General features: G+C 42.4%; 1 protein-coding gene across 16 annotated transcripts in view; it reads right to left on the bottom strand.

Moving 5' to 3' along the window:
- Positions 1–740: 740 nt before the first annotated feature.
- LOC128752249 (gastrula zinc finger protein XlCGF57.1-like) overlaps positions 741–20,329 on the bottom strand; it is a 44,751-nt gene continuing 25,162 nt past the window's right edge. The window contains exons 1-4 of one of the 16 annotated variants that reach the window (XM_053853289.1): positions 18,751–19,094; positions 18,520–18,618; positions 3,642–3,740; positions 741–1,261 (exon numbers count right to left, since the gene is read on the bottom strand). In XM_053853289.1, the coding sequence (XP_053709264.1) occupies positions 1,050–1,261; positions 3,642–3,740; positions 18,520–18,618; positions 18,751–18,820 (480 nt within the window). In that variant the 5' untranslated portion in view covers positions 18,821–19,094 and the 3' untranslated portion in view covers positions 741–1,049. Of the gene's footprint in view, positions 2,302–3,641; positions 3,741–7,624; positions 7,928–8,971; positions 10,360–10,963; positions 11,661–12,703; positions 16,371–18,519; positions 18,619–18,750; positions 19,095–20,329 lie in introns of those variants that run through there. The other 15 variants (XM_053853274.1, XM_053853275.1, XM_053853277.1 and 12 more) reach the window with 15 other exon arrangements.

Below are 20,329 nucleotides of genomic sequence, written 5' to 3'. Positions count from 1 at the left end.
GACTGAGAAGGACTACAGTTAACAGCGGCCACTAGTGGCGGGGAAGAGTGACACGCAAAACCAGCTGTTCGGACATAGACGTTTTGCGTGGAGGAAGACAGACCTTTGATATGAGTGAGAAGGGATTCTAACTTGGTTTTCCCCGACACACAACTTTTTTTCAATGCCTTAACTTTCTGTTTTGCGCTTTACAACTGCACTGTTTTATGAACTGTAGAGTTTAGATTTACACAACCATAAATTGGCTTGTTTACCTTGATAACAATGAATGCACAATAAATCCTCCTCCCAGGGTTGTACATACTGGGATGCACAGGCCCTACGGTTTATTACTTATGAAGAATATTATTTGCTCTTTATACATACACCATAAATAGGTGCAAGAGCACCGGACAGTAAACCTTTGGAGTCAAACTGCAAGGAGGAGGACGTTGAGCAGCTCCGCTGCCATATTAACTGTGATTAGTAACATCTACGTGGGTCCTTACACGAGTTTGTGGTTCACATCACCTCAAGCTATTGTTTGACTTGGGTCTGAAATTGAATGTTTGGTGCAGATATGGAATGTATTTCTGATTGGTTGCTCAGTTGAACATGTTCCTGAACGTATTTGTGACACCTTTAAGAGATGTAAACAAAAGCTGTTTGCCAGGCTGAATACAGCTGTCGATCAGCGACAAGCATGAAACAAGATTTGTGGTTGGTTGGTGTTTAAGCTCTGCTGTGAAGGGAGAGTGCAAAAGCGACGTTGACAAACTGTGAATATTGTTCATGTTATCTTGAATGTTCACCACTTACTCTGACTGGATGGGTGGAGTCATGTGACTGCACACATGCTACCCCATGTAAAAGGGGGGAAAACATTGCTAACCAGAACACACGGTTCAAATAGACAAAAAAGGACTTTTATTTTCATTTTTATACAGAATACAGAATTTACCAACATGCCCAAAATGACGTCAGTTATCGTAGTAAATTTCGGTAACAGCAAAGTTTTGGTACGACCAGCCCTACTCAGTTGTGACTTGTATACATTAACAATTATCATTTCACATGTTCTTAAATGTTACTTCACACTGACCTATATGACAAAGAAAGAAACATGTCTGTAATAAGAAAATCAAAAGTTTGTCAAATGGGAGTGTTACATGTATATTCAGGTTCCATTTGTGCAAAACAGGGAGCACTCGAAAGATTTTTCTCCTCAGTCGTATATTGATGTGTTGTATCAGCCAGTCCTTGTGCACAAGACATTCCTCACCTAGAAGGAGATGACAGATTATTCCCCAGTGTGAATCCTCAAGTGCTTCTTCATGGAGGCTGCATGTGTAAAACATTTCCCACAATGAGAGCAGATGAAAGGTTGTTCTCCAGAGTGAATTCTCATGTGAATGTTCAGGTTATCTACACGTGAAAAACATTTTCCACACAGGGAGCAAATGAAAGGCTTTTCTCCAGAGTGAATTTTCATGTGACTATTCAGGCTGAATCTTCTTGAAAAACATTTTCCACACTGGGAGCAGATGAAAGGCTTTTCTCCAGTGTGAATTCTCATGTGTCTATTCAGGTAAGATTTCTGTGAAAAACATTTTCCACATTGGGAGCAGATGTAAGGCTTTTCTTCAGAGTGAATTCTCATGTGACTTTTCAGGTTATCTTTCTGTGAAAAACATTTACCACACTGGGAGCAGATGAAAGGCTTTTCTCCAGTGTGAATTCTCATGTGAGTATTAAGTTGAGATTTCTGTGAAAAACATTTTCCACACTGGGAACAGATGAAAGGCTTTTCTCCAGAGTGGATTCTCATGTGACTATTCAGGTGAGATTTATGTGAAAAACATTTTCCACACTGGGAACAGATGAAAGGCTTTTCTCTGGTGTGAACTCTCATGTGACTATTCAGGTGAGCGTCACGTGAAAAACATTTTCCACACCGGGAACAGATGAAAGGCTTTTCTTGAGTGTGAATTTTCATGTGTTTCCTCAGAATCCATCTCTTCTCAAAACGTTTCCCGCAAACCAAACAAGCGAAAGGTCCACTGCAGGATTTCCTGTCTTCAGTCAGTCCAGACTTTGTGAGGCATTTCTCTCCACTTTCGGAGCAGATCAGTGATTTATGACCAGCATCTGTCTCCTCCCTGACATCAACGTGTGGCTCCTCAACAGAGTTGGAATCTGTTTTATAGTCACTGGTTTCTCTCCAGTCTTCACTGTCATCAGTGTCTGAATCAGAAGACAATGACATCTGGTGGTCAGGATGGAGAGGTGCATCCAAGTCGCCAGCTGGTTCTGTTTCTGTGTCTTACATGATTAGAGAGATTATTTAGAATCAATGTTGGAGTCAAAATATCTATTTTCGTTTTGATTTATTGCTGTTATGTAATTCATTGGGCTGCTCCTGACCCACCTGCCCGATATGTGTAGAGTTAATGAGGCCAGCATGTGCTTTTACTGGAATGCTGTCATGTAGTTTTAGACCACTGTCAGATCATAGATTGCAGTTGTTTGGGAGTTGGATTGGGTTGGATTTGTTGCACAGAGGGGAAATTTAATGTGTCACAGCAGCAACAGTCAATAACAACAAAGACGCTCCAATTAAAATATAATGGGTCATCTTATATAATACAAGAAAATATTTGAACAATTGAACAATTTGAACGACACAAAAAGAATCAACCGGCCACATTAATTGTGCTTTTTTTTTTTTTTTTTTTTTTTTTTTTGCAATGGCACAGCGCCTGTGTGCATTTTAAAATATTTATGTTTTTAGATTTACAGTTAAAAAGCATTATCTAGCATCACTTTATCACACTAAGAATTACTTATAGACCTCTCATAACCATTATATCTCTGACTTCTGGACAGTTAAAAGTGTTGCCATTCCACTTGTTTCAGGGCATTTTCAATAGCGATTGAACCACAGTGTTTCTTACAAACAGCTCTTCAAAGTAGAGTGGCAAACTCAACTCTTTCTAACCAGAGTATAAACCAGAGAACAGCTGCTGCAAAGGCTGGTGCTGTAGTGTTTTCAATGGGTGGATTTCAAATAATAGAGAGTTTTGTGTAAACACACCCATGCGGATCTGTTCAATAGTGTTCAACTGCCTCAGTGAAGTGCCACAAAATAAGGATGTTTGTGTCTGTGTTGTCACTGTGACTGAATAGAAACAATTCCATTTCAAAGTGAGAGACAGTGTTTTCAAGTTCACTTTCATCACTGCTTGTGACGTTACTGAGGTCAGGTCCTGACATCAGACCAGAACTGGAGCTGGAAAAGGCGTTTTCCCCCCTGATGTTGGACCGAACACTGAAACTTATCAATCTCCTAAGGACACTGCTAAGTCAACAGCTCAACACAGACACATAACATTGAATACACATTGGGACAAATGAATATTACAAAAGTACATGCAAAACATTTTGAACAGTGGAAACTATGTAAAGCAGGGGTCACTGAACCGTTCCAGAAAGAGCTGTAGTGGGGGGCGGGTTTTTGTTACAACCAATCCACCTAAATTCCACCGCTATTCGCAGGGTATTTTCTCACTTTTCTGCTGCTATCTGTCTTTTTCCTTCATTCCAGTGTGAATATTCCTCTTCAGAATCAAGGAAATGAGAACATTTCTGAACAACATTCATACCTGATGTAACACGTGTGTATCCAATGTCGTCCCTCCCTTTTGTTTCTTCATCTGAGGTTCCAGCATTGTTCTGTGTTTGGCCTCTCCTGTTTCCTGGTCCTGTGAACATAGAGGTGATAGTCCATATTCCCAGCTGTTTGTCACATAATGATGTATGTGTATATGTGAATACGTGTTGCAGACCCCCATATGTACAGATGTTAGTTTGTTGTGTTAACTTCAATTTAAGAACTGAATCAATGAAGACCCTTGCCATCCTGCCTCCTTGGAAGCCTGATATTACATGGTGTCAGAAGACAAAGTAAAGAAGAATGGCGCAGTTTCAACCACCACCACATCTGAGTCTGCAGGGCAATCTCGCTGATAACTGGAGAAGCTGGATTCAACACTTCGATCTGTTCTGCACAGCCAGTGGATTCGTGGAAAAGCCAGAGAAGGTGCAGTGTGCGACTTTTTTACATGTTGTGGGAGAATTAGAGGACGACGAGACTGATAAAATCGACGTATTGAAATGAAAGCTTCAAGAACACTGTGAGCCACGAAAAAAACTTACCGTACATCAGACATATGTTTTTCACAAGGTCACAGAAACCGTCTGAGACAATAGATGCATATGACACAGATTTGAAAAACAAAGCTAAAGACTGCAAATTTGGTCAGCTTCACGATTCCCTCGTCAGGGACAGAGTTGTGTGTGGAATAACCAATGATCAAGTCAGAGGCAGACTGTTGAGAGAGGCACATCTGACTCTGGAGAAAGCAGTGAGCATTTGTCGAGCTAGTGAAATAACGTCGAGCCAAGTCAAAGCACTCACGGAAGAATCAGAGGTTAACAAAGTTCAAAAAATCTGAATAAAAACAAACGTCCATGGAAAAGCTGCCAGCCAAAAGAATGCAGAATGCAACAGATGTGGATATGTGCATGAAAGAGACAAGTGTCCAGCGATGGGTCAAGTTTGCAAATTATGTTGAACAGGAAATCATTTTGCAAAAAATGTGCCTTGAATCGACAGAGTGGGAGGAAAACCCACATAGTCGAAATCAATCAACAAGAAGACATGTTCGTGGGTACCGTTCAAGTGTATAAAGAAAACCACATCAAAGTCATGGACACTGAAGAGGCAAATAAAGAAAGATGGACATAAAACTTGATCATAAATAACACGTGTGTGAAATTCAAACTGGATACTGGAGCTGACTCCAACACTATGTCGATGAAAACATATGAATCTTTGAATCTAAAAGGACTCAAGGCAACTAACAGCAAACAAGTGACTTTCTCTGGACAAAGAACAACACCGCTGGTCATGTGAATACAAAAGAAAGAAGCACAGTATTGAGTTTGAGATAACTAAGGAGGTGTACCAGCCATCGTGGGTGCTTCTACCTGCCAGAAGCTTGGCAAGATGAAGAAGATTCATGAACTTGGAAGAGAGAGTCTCAGTTGTATCAAGGATTATGAAGACCTTTTGAAGGTTTGGGCTGCTTACCTGGCAAGTACCATATCGAAATAGACTCAACAGTAAAACCTGTGGTTCATGCTCCCAGAAAGATCCCAGTAGATATCAGGGAGAGAGTCATTGAGGAGCTTCACCACATGGAAAATATGGGCATCATCGAGAGACAGACAGAACCAACAGAGAGGGTCAACAGCATGCTGACTGTTGTGACACCAAATAAAATTCCAATCTGCATGGACCCGAAAGATTTGAATTGAAAAAAAGGGAACAGTATCCATCACATGCAGTGGAAGGAGTTGTATCTAGAATGCAAAGTGATAAATACTTGTCAGTTCTGTATGCAAATCGAGGAATTTGGCAAATAAAACTGGATGACCAAAGTACCAAACTATGCACTTTCCACACTCACATTGGCCGATTAGATTCAAGAGAATGCAGTTTGGAATTTCCTCTGCACCAGAAGTGTCCAAAGAGCAGTGGCCCAGATGAGAACAGAGACAAATGCATCATCAGAACCACAGATATCAAATACATTGGACATGTCAGCCTCAGTGCTGATGGTCTGAAACCGAATGAAGAGAAAGTGAGAGCCGTTACAGAGCTTCCTCCACCACAGTGCAAGACTGAACTGCAAAGGTTCATGGGAATGGTTCAGTATCTGGCCAAGTTTATTCCCAAATTGTCTGATGTCAGTGCCCGTTTAAGACTGCTGCTAGAGGGAGCTATAGAGTGGCACAGGGAAGAGACTCAGCAGAAAAGTTGTGAGAAACTTAAGCTGCTTGTCACCAATGCACCGACACTGAAGTTTTTAGATGTGAGCCAACGGGTGACGTTGTCTGTGGATGCCAGTGCAGAAGGAATTGGGGCCGTGTTGCAACAGCAAGAACAACCTGTGGCATATGGTTCTAGAGTAGTTCCTTTTCAAATAGAAAAAGAACTACTTGCAATTGTGTATGGTTGTGAAAGGTTCCATCAATATGTTTATGGCAAAGAAGTCGTGGTGGAGCAGCAGTGTTTTTTTTAAAAAAAACATATCAGGCAGCAATGAGACTCCAGAGAATGTGGCTGAGACTCCAGAGATACAGTCTGGAGGTCACCTACAGGCCAGAAAAGAAAAGTTCCACACCATCAGAAGTTCAAGCATATTGGACATTCAGGGATGAAATGACTCACTCAGATGGATTGATGTCCAAAGGAGCTAAACGTATTGTTCCAAATCAGCTGAGACAAGAAAGGCTGAATAAAATACACCAGTCACACTTGGAATAGTGAAGTGCAAAGAAAGGGCCAGAGTTGTTTTGTTTTGGCCAAGCATGGGAAGTCAAATAGAGGAGTTGGTCTCTAAGTGAGCTACCTGTAATGAAAACAGAAAGTGGAACTCAAGAGAACCACTGACTTCACATCCTATACCACAAAGACCTTTTCCTTCCTTTTCCTTTTCTACGATGTGTAGATTCTTTCTCAAAATTCCCTGAAGTCATGAAGTTAACTAACACAATGACAATGAAAGTGTTGTTGTAGCCTTATAGTCATTATTTACGAGACACAGTATTCCAGACTGTGTTGTTTCAGACAATGGACCCCAATATTCATGAGCTGAGTTAAAGTGCTTTGCAGAACATTGGGAATTTAGGCATGTTACTTCCAGCCCTGGTCATCCTCAGTCAAATGGTCAAGCAGAAAGAATGGTGCAGACCATCAAGAACTTAGGGAGACCAATACATTGCTTTGCTGGAGTTTCGAAACACACCTTTGAAAGGAATAGGACTGTCTCTAGCACAACTGGAGCACAGACAACAAAAGCAGAAAATTTACTTTGATAGACAAACAAAGACGCTTCCAGGACAACTAGGTGGTGAGAAGGTCCGACTACTCAAGGGTGACACATGGCAGCCCGCTGTAGAACTACATCAACACGAACAGCCAAAATATTTTCTTGGTCTAACACCTGACATCAGTACCTACAGGAGAAAGTAAGAAGTTTCTGAGAAGAACGTTAGAGAAAGTTTTACCTAGAGAGGTTTACCAAGATGTTGGTGGGAATTTGGCGTCAAGAGTTTCAGAAAAGTGAGTCAGTCACAAAGTAGCAAGCTCACTGAAGTCACAGCAGAAAACTGTCCAGTGCCTGAAGCACTCAGATGTACGAGATCTGGAAGATAAACTAGACGACCTGCTAGGTACAGAGAATGAATATCATATAGATAGTTCTCTAAGTTGATAGAGTTACTGAGAATATATTTTATGTGTAGTGTTGGAAAACATTTTCATGGAACTGATCCTTCAAGAAAGAAAAAATGTCTGCACTCAAAAAGAGGGGGATGTCACGTCATGACGAATGTGTATATGTGAATACGTGTTGACGTTCGAGGAGCAGACGCCCGGATGTATGGATGTTCGTCTTGTGTTAACTTTCATTAAAGAACTGAACCAAAGAAAACGTTCGTGCCTCCTTATTTTTCCCTTGTCCCTACAGTCATGTACCGTGTTCCACTATGATGTCGCTATTATACAGTATCAGTGTACCTGCTCTCTCGGTCTCCATCTCCAGTAGGATCCTCTTCCGTTCCGTCTGTCGTTAAGAGCCGATGAACATGTGAAACCTCGGCAGCAGATGATCGTCGACAGCAACTAACAGTCGCTGCTTGAAGCTTTCAAGCTCCGCAGTCCGGACACCTTCATTGTCCAGAGGAGAGCAAAAGAACACGAAGCTGCTTCTGTGTTCTGAGAGAAGAAAATAATGGGCGTCTTCCAGTGAGATCGGAGGGGGGAAATCTCATATTTAAAACGTAGATAACAAAAAGGCGAAAACCGTAGCGGCAGCTCTTCTTCTCCACAGGGGTCAGAGGTAAGAAGGACTGAGAAGGACTACAGTTAACAGCGGCCACTAGTGGCGGGGAAGAGTGACACGCAAAACCAGCTGTTCGGACATAGACGTTTTGCGTGGAGGAAGACAGACCTTTGATATGAGTGAGAAGGGATTCTAACTTGGTTTTCCCCGACACACAACTTTTTTTCAACGCCTTAACTTTCTGTTTTGCGCTTTACAACTGCACTGTTTTATGAACTGTAGAGTTTAGATTTACACAACCATAAATTGGCTTGTTTACCTTGATAACAATGAATGCACAATAAATCCTCCTCCCAGGGTTGTACATACTGGGATGCACAGGCCCTACGGTTTATTACTTATGAAGAATATTATTTGCTCTTTATACATACACCATAAATAGGTGCAAGAGCACCGGACAGTAAACCTTTGGAGTCAAACTGCAAGGAGGAGGACGTTGAGCAGCTCCGTTGCGATGCTAACTGTGATTAGTAACATCTACGTGGGTCCTTACACGAGTTTGTGGTTCACATTACCTCAAGCTATTGTTTGACTTGGGTCTGAAATTGAATGTTTGGTGCAGATATGGAATGTATTTCTGATTGGTTGCTCAGTTGAACATGTTCCCGCACGTATTTGTGACACCTTTAAGAGACATAAACAAAAGCTGTTTGCCAGGCTGAATACAGCTGTCAATCAGCGACAAGCATGAAGCCAGGTTTGTGGTTGGTTGGTGTTTAAGCTCTGCTGTGAAGGGAGAGTGCAAAAGCGACGTTGACAAACTGTGAATATTGTTCATGTTATCTTGAATGTTCACCACTTACTCTGACTGGATGGGTGGAGTCATGTGACTGGACACGTGCTACCCCATGTAAAAGGGGGGAAAACATTGCTAAACATTGCTGAACACAAATAGTCCAAATATACAAAAAAGGACTTTTATTTTCCTTTTTATACAGAATACGGAATTTACCAACATGCCCAAAATGACGTCAGTCATCGTAGTAAATTTCGGTAACAGCAAAGCTTTGATACGACCAGCCCTACGCAGTTGTGACTTTATGTAATGGACAATGTAATGTACTGTATACATTAACAATTATCATTTCACATGTTCTTAAATGTTACTTCACACTGACCTATATGACAAAGAAAGAAACATGTCTGTAATAAGAAAATCAAAAGGTTGTCAAATGGGAGTGTCACGTGTCTATTCAGGTTCCATTTGTGCAAAACAGGGAGCACTCGAAAGATTTTTCTCTTCAGTCGTATATTGACGTGTTGTATCAGCCAGTCCTTGTGCACAAGACATTCTTCACCTAGAAGGAGATCACAGATTATTCCCCAGTGTGAATCCTCAAGTGCTTCTTAATGGAGGCTGCATGTGTAAAACATTTCCCACAATGAGAGCAGATGAAAGGTTGTTCTCCAGAGTGAATTCTCATGTGAATGTTCAGGTTATCTACACGTGAAAAACATTTTCCACACAGGGAGCAGATGAAAGGCTTTTCTCCAGAGTGAATTTTCATGTGACTATTCAGGCAGAATCTTCTCGAAAAACATTTTCCACACTGGGAGCAGATGAAAGGCTTTTCTCCAGAGTGAATTCTCATGTGACTATTCAGGCTGAATCTTCTTGAAAAACATTTTCCACAATGGGGACAGATGAAAGGCTTTTCTCCAGTGTGAATTCTCATGTGTCTATTCAGGTAGGATTTATGTGAAAAACATTTTCCACATTGGGAGCAAATATAAGGCTTTTCTTCAGAGTGAATTGTCATGTGACTTTTCAGCTTATCTTTCTGTGAAAAACATTTACCACATTGGGAGCAGATGAAAGGCTTTTCTCCAGTGTGAATTCTCATGTGAGTATTAAGTTGTGATTTCTGTGAAAAACATTTTCCACACTGGGAACAGATGAAAGGCTTTTCTCCAGAGTGGATTCTCATGTGACTATTCAGGTGAGATTTATGTGAAAAACATTTTGCACACTGGGAACATATGAAAGGCTTTTCTCTAGTGTGAATTCTCATGTGACTATTTAGGTGAGCGTCACGTGAAAAACATTTTCCACACTGGGAGCAGATGAAAGGCTTTTCTTGAGTGTGAATTTTCATGTGCTTCCTCAGAATCCATCTCTTCTCAAAACGTTTCCCACAAAGCAAACAAGCGAAAGGTCCACAGCAGGATTTCCCGTCTTCAGTCAGTCCAGCCTTTGTGAGGCATTTCTCTCCACTTTCAGAGCAGATCAGTGATTTGTGATCAGCATCTGTCTCCTCTCTGACATCAATGTGCGGCTCCTCAACAGAGTTAGAATCTGTTTTATAGTCACTGGTTTCTCTCCAGTCTTCACTGTCATCAGTGTCTGATTCAGAAGACAATGACATCTGGTGGTCAGGATGGAGAGGTGCATCCAAGTCGCCAGCTGGTTCTGTTTCAAGTACATTAAAGTACATGATTAGAGAGATTATTTAGAATCAATGCTGGAGCCAAAATATCTATTTTCTTTTTGATTTGTTGCTGTCACTGGTTTGCATTGGGCTGCTGCTGACCCACCTGCCCTATATATGTTTATGGGGTCAGCAGTCGTTTTGCAATTGGATTGGGTTGGATTTGTAACAAAGTGTGGAAATTTTTGACGTGTCACAGCAACAACAGTCGATAACAACAAAGACGCTCCAAAATAAAATATATTGAGGCGGCATACATAATATCATAAAATATATTAATTCGATGATTTGAACGACACAAAAAGAATCAACTGGCCACATGAATCATGCTAATGCATTTTTTTTGCAATGGCACGGCGCCTGTATGCGTCTCATTGTGGAGCAACCACTTGGAGCAAAGTTTTTATGTTTTTATATATTTATGTTTTTATATTTATACTTAAAAAGCATTATTCAGCATCACTTCATCATCACACTAAGAATTAGCTATAGACCTGTTATAACCCTTATATCCGTGACTTCATGACAGTTAAAAATGTCCCCACCAAATCCCACTTGGGACATTTTTATACAGTATCAGTGTACCTGCTCTCTTGTTCTCCATATCTATCGTTAATCGCCGATAAACATGTCGTGAAAACTCGGCAGCAGATGATCGTCGACAGCAACTAACAGCCGCTGCTTGAAGCTTTCAAGCTCCGCAGTCCGGACACCTTCATTGTCCAGAGGAGAGCAAAAGAACACGAAGCTGCTTCTGTGATCTGAGAGACGAAAATAACGGGCGTCTTCCAGTGAGCATGGGAGAAAAAAAAACCTCACATTTAAAAACAAATCGTAGGTAAGAAAAATGGGAAAACCCCTTTCCACCAAATTACCTCTCTAAATAAAAAAAAACTGAATTTCAGTCTTCACAACGAGCAGCTCGTTCGTACGGATGTAGCTGCAGCTCTTCTTCTGCACAGGGATCAGAGGTAAGTATGAGAAGGACAATAGGAAATAGCGGCCACTAGTGGCGGGGAAGAGTGACATGCAAAACCAACTGTTGGGACATGTGGACGTTTTGCATGAAGGAAGATTGAGATTTTTAATGAGTGAGAGAGGATTGTAACTTCGTTCTCACCCTGACACTTTTATGAACACCTTAACCTTCTGTTTACTGAGTGCACACCATCGTACCTCAGCACTGGCCAGCCTAGCACAACAATGGTTTCTTGACAATAAAGCTGATTTTGACTTTGACATCAGTCCCAACAGCAACATCATTTTGTGAGCTCTTAGTCTGGAGTTGTCTCTCACTTTACTGAGCCGACTGAGTCATGATGCCGTCCTCACATCTAATAGACGGACTGGCATCATTGGTGAATCCAGCCAAATCCTCAGGTCTTTTATCTGTGTGCTGGGAATCAGTGGACTCTTCCGTAGAATCACCACGAACCCCAGAATTCTGATGTGACTCAGAAGTGCAGACGTGTGATCCCTTGCCTCCTCTCTGGATGATGCCAGGACCAGCCAGTCGTCCAAATAAGTCAGAATACTCAATCCCCGCGTTCTGTGTGGTTCTAACACCGCATCTCAGTCCTCCTCACCCCAAAATACAGAGAATAAAAACCCACTTCCTCCCCGTACCTGAGCACTGGAGACACTGCCCCCTTCTCCAGGAGAGATGACACTTCCAGATTTAAACATGAAGCTTGGAGGTTGTCCATCCACTGTGACAGCGTCACTCACTCCGCGTGCAAATCTGGGGGGGGACGCTGACGAAAGGGCTGCTGTGGTGCGCAGCGCTCCTCTTCCCACACACTCACAGCCAAGAAGCCGCTCACATGCGCAACTTCCAGCTGTTTTTAAACCTGATGCGCCTCTAACTGGACCACACACTTTCATCACAGAACCATGGAGGGAGGGAGGGAGGGATCCTTGTCCAAGCCGCGACACCAAAGACTGCCTGCACCACAGAGCTAACGGCTAACGTGACGTCTCACTTCAAAACTTTATAGATACTCATGGACTGTCAAAGTTTGCTTTGTGCTTAAAAGTTGTCGAAAAACGAAATGCACAACACAATAAATGTGAAGAAAGAAAGAATCATTGTTTTTATGAAGCAAGTTCTGGCAAAAAATGCGAAGGATTTGTCTGGAAACTCAAAACTACAATGAAGTAATGCAAAAGAGAAGTGATAAAATTGAAACAGTTATTTAAAGTAAGCAAAGCAAATAAATACATCATACTAAATACACCATACTGCCCACAACTTTCTGGACACATTTGAAACAAATAATTTTCTGCAATTTGTTTCTGCAAATAGCCAAGTGTCAGTAGCTACATTTTTTCACAAATGAATAGGGATTTTCTGTAGGAGTTTTAGCACAAGTGCACTTTGGCGGTGGTGTGGCTTGGGATTTCTTCAATGAACCAAGGGTGCCATGGCTCAAAAAAGGTTGAAAAAAACTGTTGTGAGACAAAGACCATCTGGCCCTGACCCTTTTTACACACTTTCAGTACGTCTTTTAGGGCACAGTCTCCGGTGATTGGTCCTGGTCCTGGGTGAAATTCAGCAAGCACCAACTAAGTTCTTGCACGATAGAGAAAGAAGCACTTGCACTTTTGCTGTCGGATCCAGTTCAGGGCCCACTGTACTTTTCTCTGATCATAACCTACTGGTATTTTTAACAGCAGCCAGCGTCTCGTGCGCTGGTCGCTGATGATCCAAGATTTTAGTCTTGAGATCCATTGCAAAAAGGGCAAGGAAAATGGCTGATGCTCTGTCGAGGACTTTTGTAAATAAAACATTTTTAGGGGAAATGTTTGATTTATTTAGGTGGGGAGGTGTTGTGAGCCCAGGGTCGTATAAGTTGCACTTTTGCTTCCTGCAGAGAGTAATTGTTGGTGTGGCCAGATGGAGGCTGATTCGCTGGAGCCAGATTCAGTCTTTCAGAGGAAGTGGAGACATGTCCAAATATCTGGGCTGCAGCCTGCTCACTCCCTCTCTTCTCCAACCACTGCCAAGCCAGCAGCAAGTGTTGTTTCTGTGGCCTTTTGTGTTGGTTTGTTGCTCAGTTTTAGTACTCAGGGTTTGATTTTGTCCTTTTTGTCTTTGCCTTTTGTTTGTGTTAAATCCCTCAATTTGAGTTAAAACAAACATTTTAAGTTTAGTTCGTAAAGAACTTTTGTTTGCTCTTTGTAAAGCAACACAGTCATCTTCGCATCCGTAAACCAAGCTGTTAGTGATTCGAGAGCGAGGGTACATACATTTAATTTGTGGACGATCTATTTTACTTTTGCATTTGTGTTGTGTTGCAATGGTTGTTCTGTGTCGGCATTGAATACATTTGTGTTAAATTTCCCCTCTTTTTGCTGCTGGAGTAATTGGGAATGCTTGAAGAATTGAGACTATCATGTTGTGTCCACCTTCCCCGAGACTGGGGACATGACACGCAGCCCTACTCAGGTGTGACTTCTTCAGGTCAAAAATTGTAATTTCACATGTTCATAAATGTCATTTCACACTGATCTACATGACTAAGGAGTAAACACAACATTGCCAGTGATGCGCCCCGATAATCATGATTCTGTTCGACGGCCGATGGATAAGGTGGTTCTCTATGCCAGAAATCTTCTGTGGTCACACGCAGTGAAGCGTTTCAACAGGAAAGCACAACATTCATCAAAGAAATGAACACAATTTTCAGTGTTCTCAAATGGGGAAAATAAACAGAGAAAACCATCACAATAGAAAAACAGGAAGGAAGATTACCACTGCTGGCAGGGACTAAAGATCCCACCTGAACACCTGGAGGGATGGAGCGGGTGAGAGCGGCTGCAGATGCTCTCTCGTGATTTAAAGCTGGTAATTCTACTGGGGCTGCAACTGACGATTATTTTTGTTGTCGACTAATATATTCTTTTTTTTTTTTACTAATCGCAATTACCTTTGTTTGGACCTATTTTGGATTTCCGTTTCACCTTAAGTTGCTTAAACCATCTCACTGTGATACTCAGACACTATACATTATTAAACAAGCATATTAATTTCATGACACATGATCCAGGAGCATGTTTTAACCCTGTGAAGCATGAAGCACGAAACAGTTGACAGAGAGCTCCAGTTCTTTCAAACTGAGGTCTTCATTGGTCCTTGAGAAGAATTTAAAATCATCACTACACACATGTGTCCCATATAAAGAATCTGATCAACATCCACATCAAAAGGTCTTATTTGAATAATAATGTAAAACAATGTGTTCAGTGTGGCTCCCTAGTTCAGTTCTGGTTATTATTATTAGGAGAGACACTGAGGCATCACAGAAAAAAAAATCACTCTAGTAGCGCTGATGTGACATGTTTGACATCATTCAAAACAAATTAATCCCCTCTTACAAGTTAGCTCGGTGCTAACCAACATGCTAGCTGTTAGCTGGAGAGTGAGTGGTGTCACAGACCAAACTCGGAACAATCTTTCATCATTCTACCATGGTGTCGAAGGGGTTTGCTCATCCTTAAGATGCATTATCTTTGCAAACAAAACTAGGCCACACTTTTGAGCACTACGACCCGTCGCCGCTCGAACTCCTCCATGACACGAGGTGGTCAGTCGGTGGTGACCCTTGGGCGCACAGCGACCTTGGCCAGTTGGAGTTGGACCTCAGTCAGGAACCAATTAAAGGAAGAGAAATTAACATATCTTATTGATTCCAGAGAATGTGACATTTTGTCACTGCTTCTCAATAGCAACCAGTTCTCCATGGCCATCCTGCGGCCCGTGTGTGTTTACACCCACAGCAACATGACGCACAGATTTTGACTTTGACAAATTTTTGTTGTCAACGTTATCAATGACGTCAACTACTCATTACTGCCCTAGACATGTGTATCGAGGTTCCGTCTGTGCACTCGATAGATTGTGCTCCTCTTTGGAAGATCGATGTGTTGGATCAGCCAGTCCTTGGGCACAAGACATTCCTCACCAAGAAGGAGTTGATAGTTCATTCCCCAGTGTGAATCCTCATGTGTTTCTTCATAGAGACTCGATGCGTAAAACATTTCCCACAGTGGGAGCAGATGAAAGGCTTTTCTCCAGAGTGAATTCTCATGTGACTATTCAGCTGAGATTTTACTGAAAAACATTTTCCACACTGGGAGCAGATGAAAGGCTTTTCCCCAGAGTGAATTTTCATGTGTCTAATCAGGTGGGACTGGCTTGAAAAACATTTTCCACATTGGGAGCAGATGAAAGGCTTTTCTCCAGAGTGAATTCCCATGTGTCTATTCAGGTAAGATTTCAGTGAAAAACATTTTTCACAATGAGAGCAGATGTAAGGCTTTTCTCCAGTATGAATTCTCATGTGACTTTTCAGGTTTTCGCTCTGTGAAAAACATTTACCACACTGGGAACAGATGAAAGGCCTTTCTCCAGTGTGAATTCTCATGTGAGTATTAAGTTGAGATTTCTGTGAAAAACATTTTCCACACTTGGTGCAGATGTAAGGCCTTTCTCCAGAGTGAATTCTCATGTGACTTTTCAGGTGAGATTTATGTGAAAAACATTTTCCACACTGGGAACATATGAAAGGCTTTTCTCTAGTGTGAACTCTCATGTGACTATTCAGATGAGAATTACGTGAAAAACATTTTCCACACTGGGAGCAGATGAAAGGCTTCTCTCCAGTGTGAATTTTCATGTGCTTCCTCAGAATCCATCTCTTCTCAAAACGTTTCCCACAAAGCAAACAAGTGGAAGGTCCACCGCATGATGTCCTGTCTTCAGTCAGTCCAGCCTTTGTGAGGCATTTCTCTCCACTTTCAGAGCAGATCAGTGATTTGTGATCAGCATCTGTCTCCTCTCTGACATCAATGTGCGGCTCCTCAACAGAGTTGGAATCTGTTTTATAGTCACTGGTTTCTCTCCAGTCTTCACTGTCATCAGTGTCTGAATCAGAAGACAATGACATCTGGTGGTCAGGATGGAGAGGTGCATCCAAGTCGCCAGCTGCTTCTGTTTCAAGTAAATTACATGATTAGAGAGATTATTTAGAATCAATGTTGGTGACAAAATATCTATTTCCTTTTTGCTTTATTGCTGTTATGTAATTTATTGGGCTGATGATCCTAGATAACGATAAATGCACGATAAATCCCCCTCCCAGAGTTGTACATACTACATTACTGATGAAGAGTATTATTTGCTCTTTATACATACACCATAAATAGGTGCAAGAGCACCGGACAGTAAACCTTTGGAGTCAAACTGCCAGGAGGAGGACGTTGAGCAGCTCCGTTGCGATGCTAACTGTGATTAGCGACATCTACGTGGGTCCTTACACGAGTTTGTGGTTCGCATCACCTCAAGCTATTGTTTGACGTGGGTCTGAAATTGAATGTTTGTTGCAGATATGGAATGTATTTCTGATTGGTTGCTCAGTTGAACATGTTCCCGAACGTATTTGCGACACCCTTAAGAGACGTAAACAAAAGCAGTTTGTCAGACTGGATGCAGCTGTCGATCAGCGACAAGCATGAAGCCAGGTTTATGGTTGGCTCGTGTTTAAGCTCTGCTGGGAAGAGAGAGCGCAAAAGTGACACTGACGAACGGTGTGAATGATATTGTTCATGTTATCTTGAACGTTCCCCACTTAGTCTGACTGGATGAGTGGACTCATGACACACACACGTGCGACCCCATCTTAAAGGGGAATAAACATTGCCTACCAGCACACACAGTCAGAACAAACCTAAGAGACTTTTATTTTCGTTTTTATTATCATTCAGAATTTACCAACATGTGCAAAATGACGTCAATTATCGTCGTAAATTTCAGTCAGGGTAGTAGTTTTGGCACGCGCCAGCCCTACTCAGGAGAGACTTGTATAGATTAAAAATTGTAATTTCACATGTTCTTAAATGTTATTTCACATTGACCGACAAGACAAAGGAGTGATGATTACATTATGTCTATAATGCTTCCTGATCATCTTGATTCTGTCTCACCACCACTCAAGAAAGTCATTCCCAGGCCAGAAATCTCAAGTGAAATCACACCTGATGAAACCTTCAGCAAACCACTGTTGCAAAATTGGGACAGGCAGCCTTGCAGCACTGATAAAAGCCCTTCTGCAAATATGAAGCCTGGTGTAGCTACTACTTTACAAAAGCAGATGGTGGACACCTGCAACTTATATCTGTACATTTGTGGGTGATTCCATCAAAGTTTGGAGTAAATACAGATTGTAAAGCGAACAGAGGGAGGTTGCAGTTTCGCAGTGAGAACAGAGAACTGGAGAACAAACGTGACTGACTCAGCGTCTGAAGAGGCATATTCACCCTCTGATGAAGATCATACAAGACACAAAGTGACATGCAGAAGTTGGGCTGCTGATCTTTTCACTGACTGATTTCCTTTTTGTGTGACTAAGGGCGGTTTCACACTGTGTGCACCCATTTAGCTCAAAAGTCCGAGATGTGAACACAAGCAAGTTTTGGCCGTGGACTTGATCCTGGCTGGAGAGCTGCACTGTCTCGGGAACCTCTGTACGGGGGATAAACTTCTCGCCTCAGACGACTAGGCACTAGATGTCGGAAACTATGTGTAAAGCGCGACTCCACACAAACATGATAGATGTCGGGCAGCAAAGGGTCTGGCATGCAGACAAGTTATACAGAAGCATATAACAGGAGGAGGGAAAAAAGGACATGGCCTGAGGCGCAGAGGTGCGAGGCTGCACAGCAGGGGGCGAATCGAACTCAGGCCACCCGAGACCGAACCCACAGTGTGAAACCGCCCTTAACTGCAGTGTGGAAGCAGACTGGTGTGGAGCTCTGCCATAGGAATGAACATATAGACTTGGACTGACACCAAAAAAAATTGATATGTACAGATGGGTCAAGCAAGAAGTGGCAGCTTGAGATTGTTTTGTGTCGTTTGGTGCACACATACGAAGCATGTCAGAAACAGTAACAGCACAAGAACTACATCATTTTTAGATCACTACTGTCGCATTAAGATGCTGACGATGGTTTATGACTCAGGCTCGGGTGAGACAAGACAGAATACTTAAGCCTGTGTTTTGCAGTTTTGTCAGCACTTTTGCATTTGAATTACGCCACTCTCTGGTCCAAATGGGAACAGATCTGAACAATATTCCTACCTGATTTAACGTGTGTGAATCCCATGTCGTCCCTCCCTTTTGTTTCTTCATCTGAGGTTCCACCATTATTCTGTGTCCGGCTTCTCCTGCTTCCCGGTCCTGTGAAGACAGAGGTGAAACCCCATATTCTCAACTGTTTCCCAGCCTTTCATTTGAATCGGATTTTTCCCTGTCTGTTCAAAACTGCCCTGCCTTCCACTATGATGTCGCTATTATACAGTATCAGTGTACCTGCTCTCTCGGTCTCCATCTCCAGCAGGATCCTCTTCCGTTTCGTCTGTTGTTTACAGCCGATGAACATGTTGTGAACACTCGGCAGCAGATGATCGTCGACAGCAACTAACAGCCGCTGCTTGAAGCTTTCAGTCTCCGCAGTCCGGACACCTTCATTCTCCAGAGGAGAGCAAAAGAACACGAAGCTGCTTCTGTGTTCTGAGAGACGAAAATAATGGGCGTCTATCACTGAGGTGGGAGTAAAAAAAGCTCAGATTTAAAAACAAATCGTCGACAACAAAAAATGGGAAACCACTTCTCCACAAAGTTACCTCTCTACATAAAAGACTGAATTTTAGTCTTTACAACTGGCAGCCAGTTCGTACGGACGTAGCTGCAGCTCTTCTTCTCCACAGGGGTCAGAGGTAAGTGTGAGGACTACTGGCAACAGCGGCCACTAGTGGCGGGGAAGAGTGACATGCAAAACCAACAGCTAGATATATACGTAGATAGACAGAAGGACTGAAGGACAGCTTCATTCATATTTTTGCTTTTAGTACCTTGCAGTAATTCCTTCCTGAATACACACTATGGCCTGAGAGAGCATTGTCATTTCAAATCCTGTGCAGAACCTGTTAATGGTTTCTTGACAATAAAGTTGATTTTGACTTTGACATCAGTCCCAACAGCAACATATTTTTTAGAGCTCTTACTCTGGAGCTGTCTCTCACTTTGTTGAGATGATTGAGTAATGGCGTCATCCTCTCATCTGACAGACAGACTGGCATCATTGGTGAATCCAGTCAAATCCTCAGGTCTTTTATCTGAGTGCTGGTGTAACAGATTCTACACTGTCAAAAAAAAGAAATAAAGGGAACACGAAAGTAACACGTTGTAGATCTGAATGAATGAAATATTTTTTATTAAATGCTTTGTTCTTTCCACTGTCGATTCTGCTGCCAACAAAATTACACATAAATCATCAATGAAAATCAAATGTATCAACCCTGGAGGTCTAGATTTGGAGTCAGCAGAATGTCCTTTAAGCAAGTCCAAATGAGGCTCAATCGTGCGCGTGGCCACTGCGTGCCTGTATGACCTCCCTACAACGCTTGGCCATGTTCCTGATGAGGAGGCGAATGTTCTCCTGAGGGATCTCCTCCCAGACCTGGACTAAAGCATCTGCCAACTCCAGGACAGTCTGTGGTGCAATTTGGCGTTGGTGGATGGAGCGAGACATGACATTCCAGTTGTGCTCAATTGGATTCAGGTTTGGCGAACAGGCGGGCCAGTCCATAACATCAATGCCTTCGTGTTGCAGGACCTGCTGACACACTTCAGCCTCATGAGGTCACATTGTCTTGCATTAGGAGGAAGCCAGGATCAACCGCACCAGCATATGGTCTCACAAAGCCTAATGGTAGTCAGGCTACCTCTGGCAAGCACATGGAGGGCTGTGCAGCCCTCCAAAGAAATGCCACCCCACACCATTACTGACCCAAACTGGTCATGCTGGAGGACGTTGCAGGCAGCTGAACATTCTCCACGGCGTCACCAGTGTTCAGTGTGAACCTGCTTTCATCTGTGAAAAGCACAG

This window comes from Synchiropus splendidus, chromosome 1 (assembly GCF_027744825.2).
Source record: "Synchiropus splendidus isolate RoL2022-P1 chromosome 1, RoL_Sspl_1.0, whole genome shotgun sequence".
Lineage (NCBI taxonomy): Eukaryota > Metazoa > Chordata > Actinopteri > Syngnathiformes > Callionymidae > Synchiropus > Synchiropus splendidus.
This window is presented reverse-complemented; position numbering and strand designations above follow the sequence as displayed.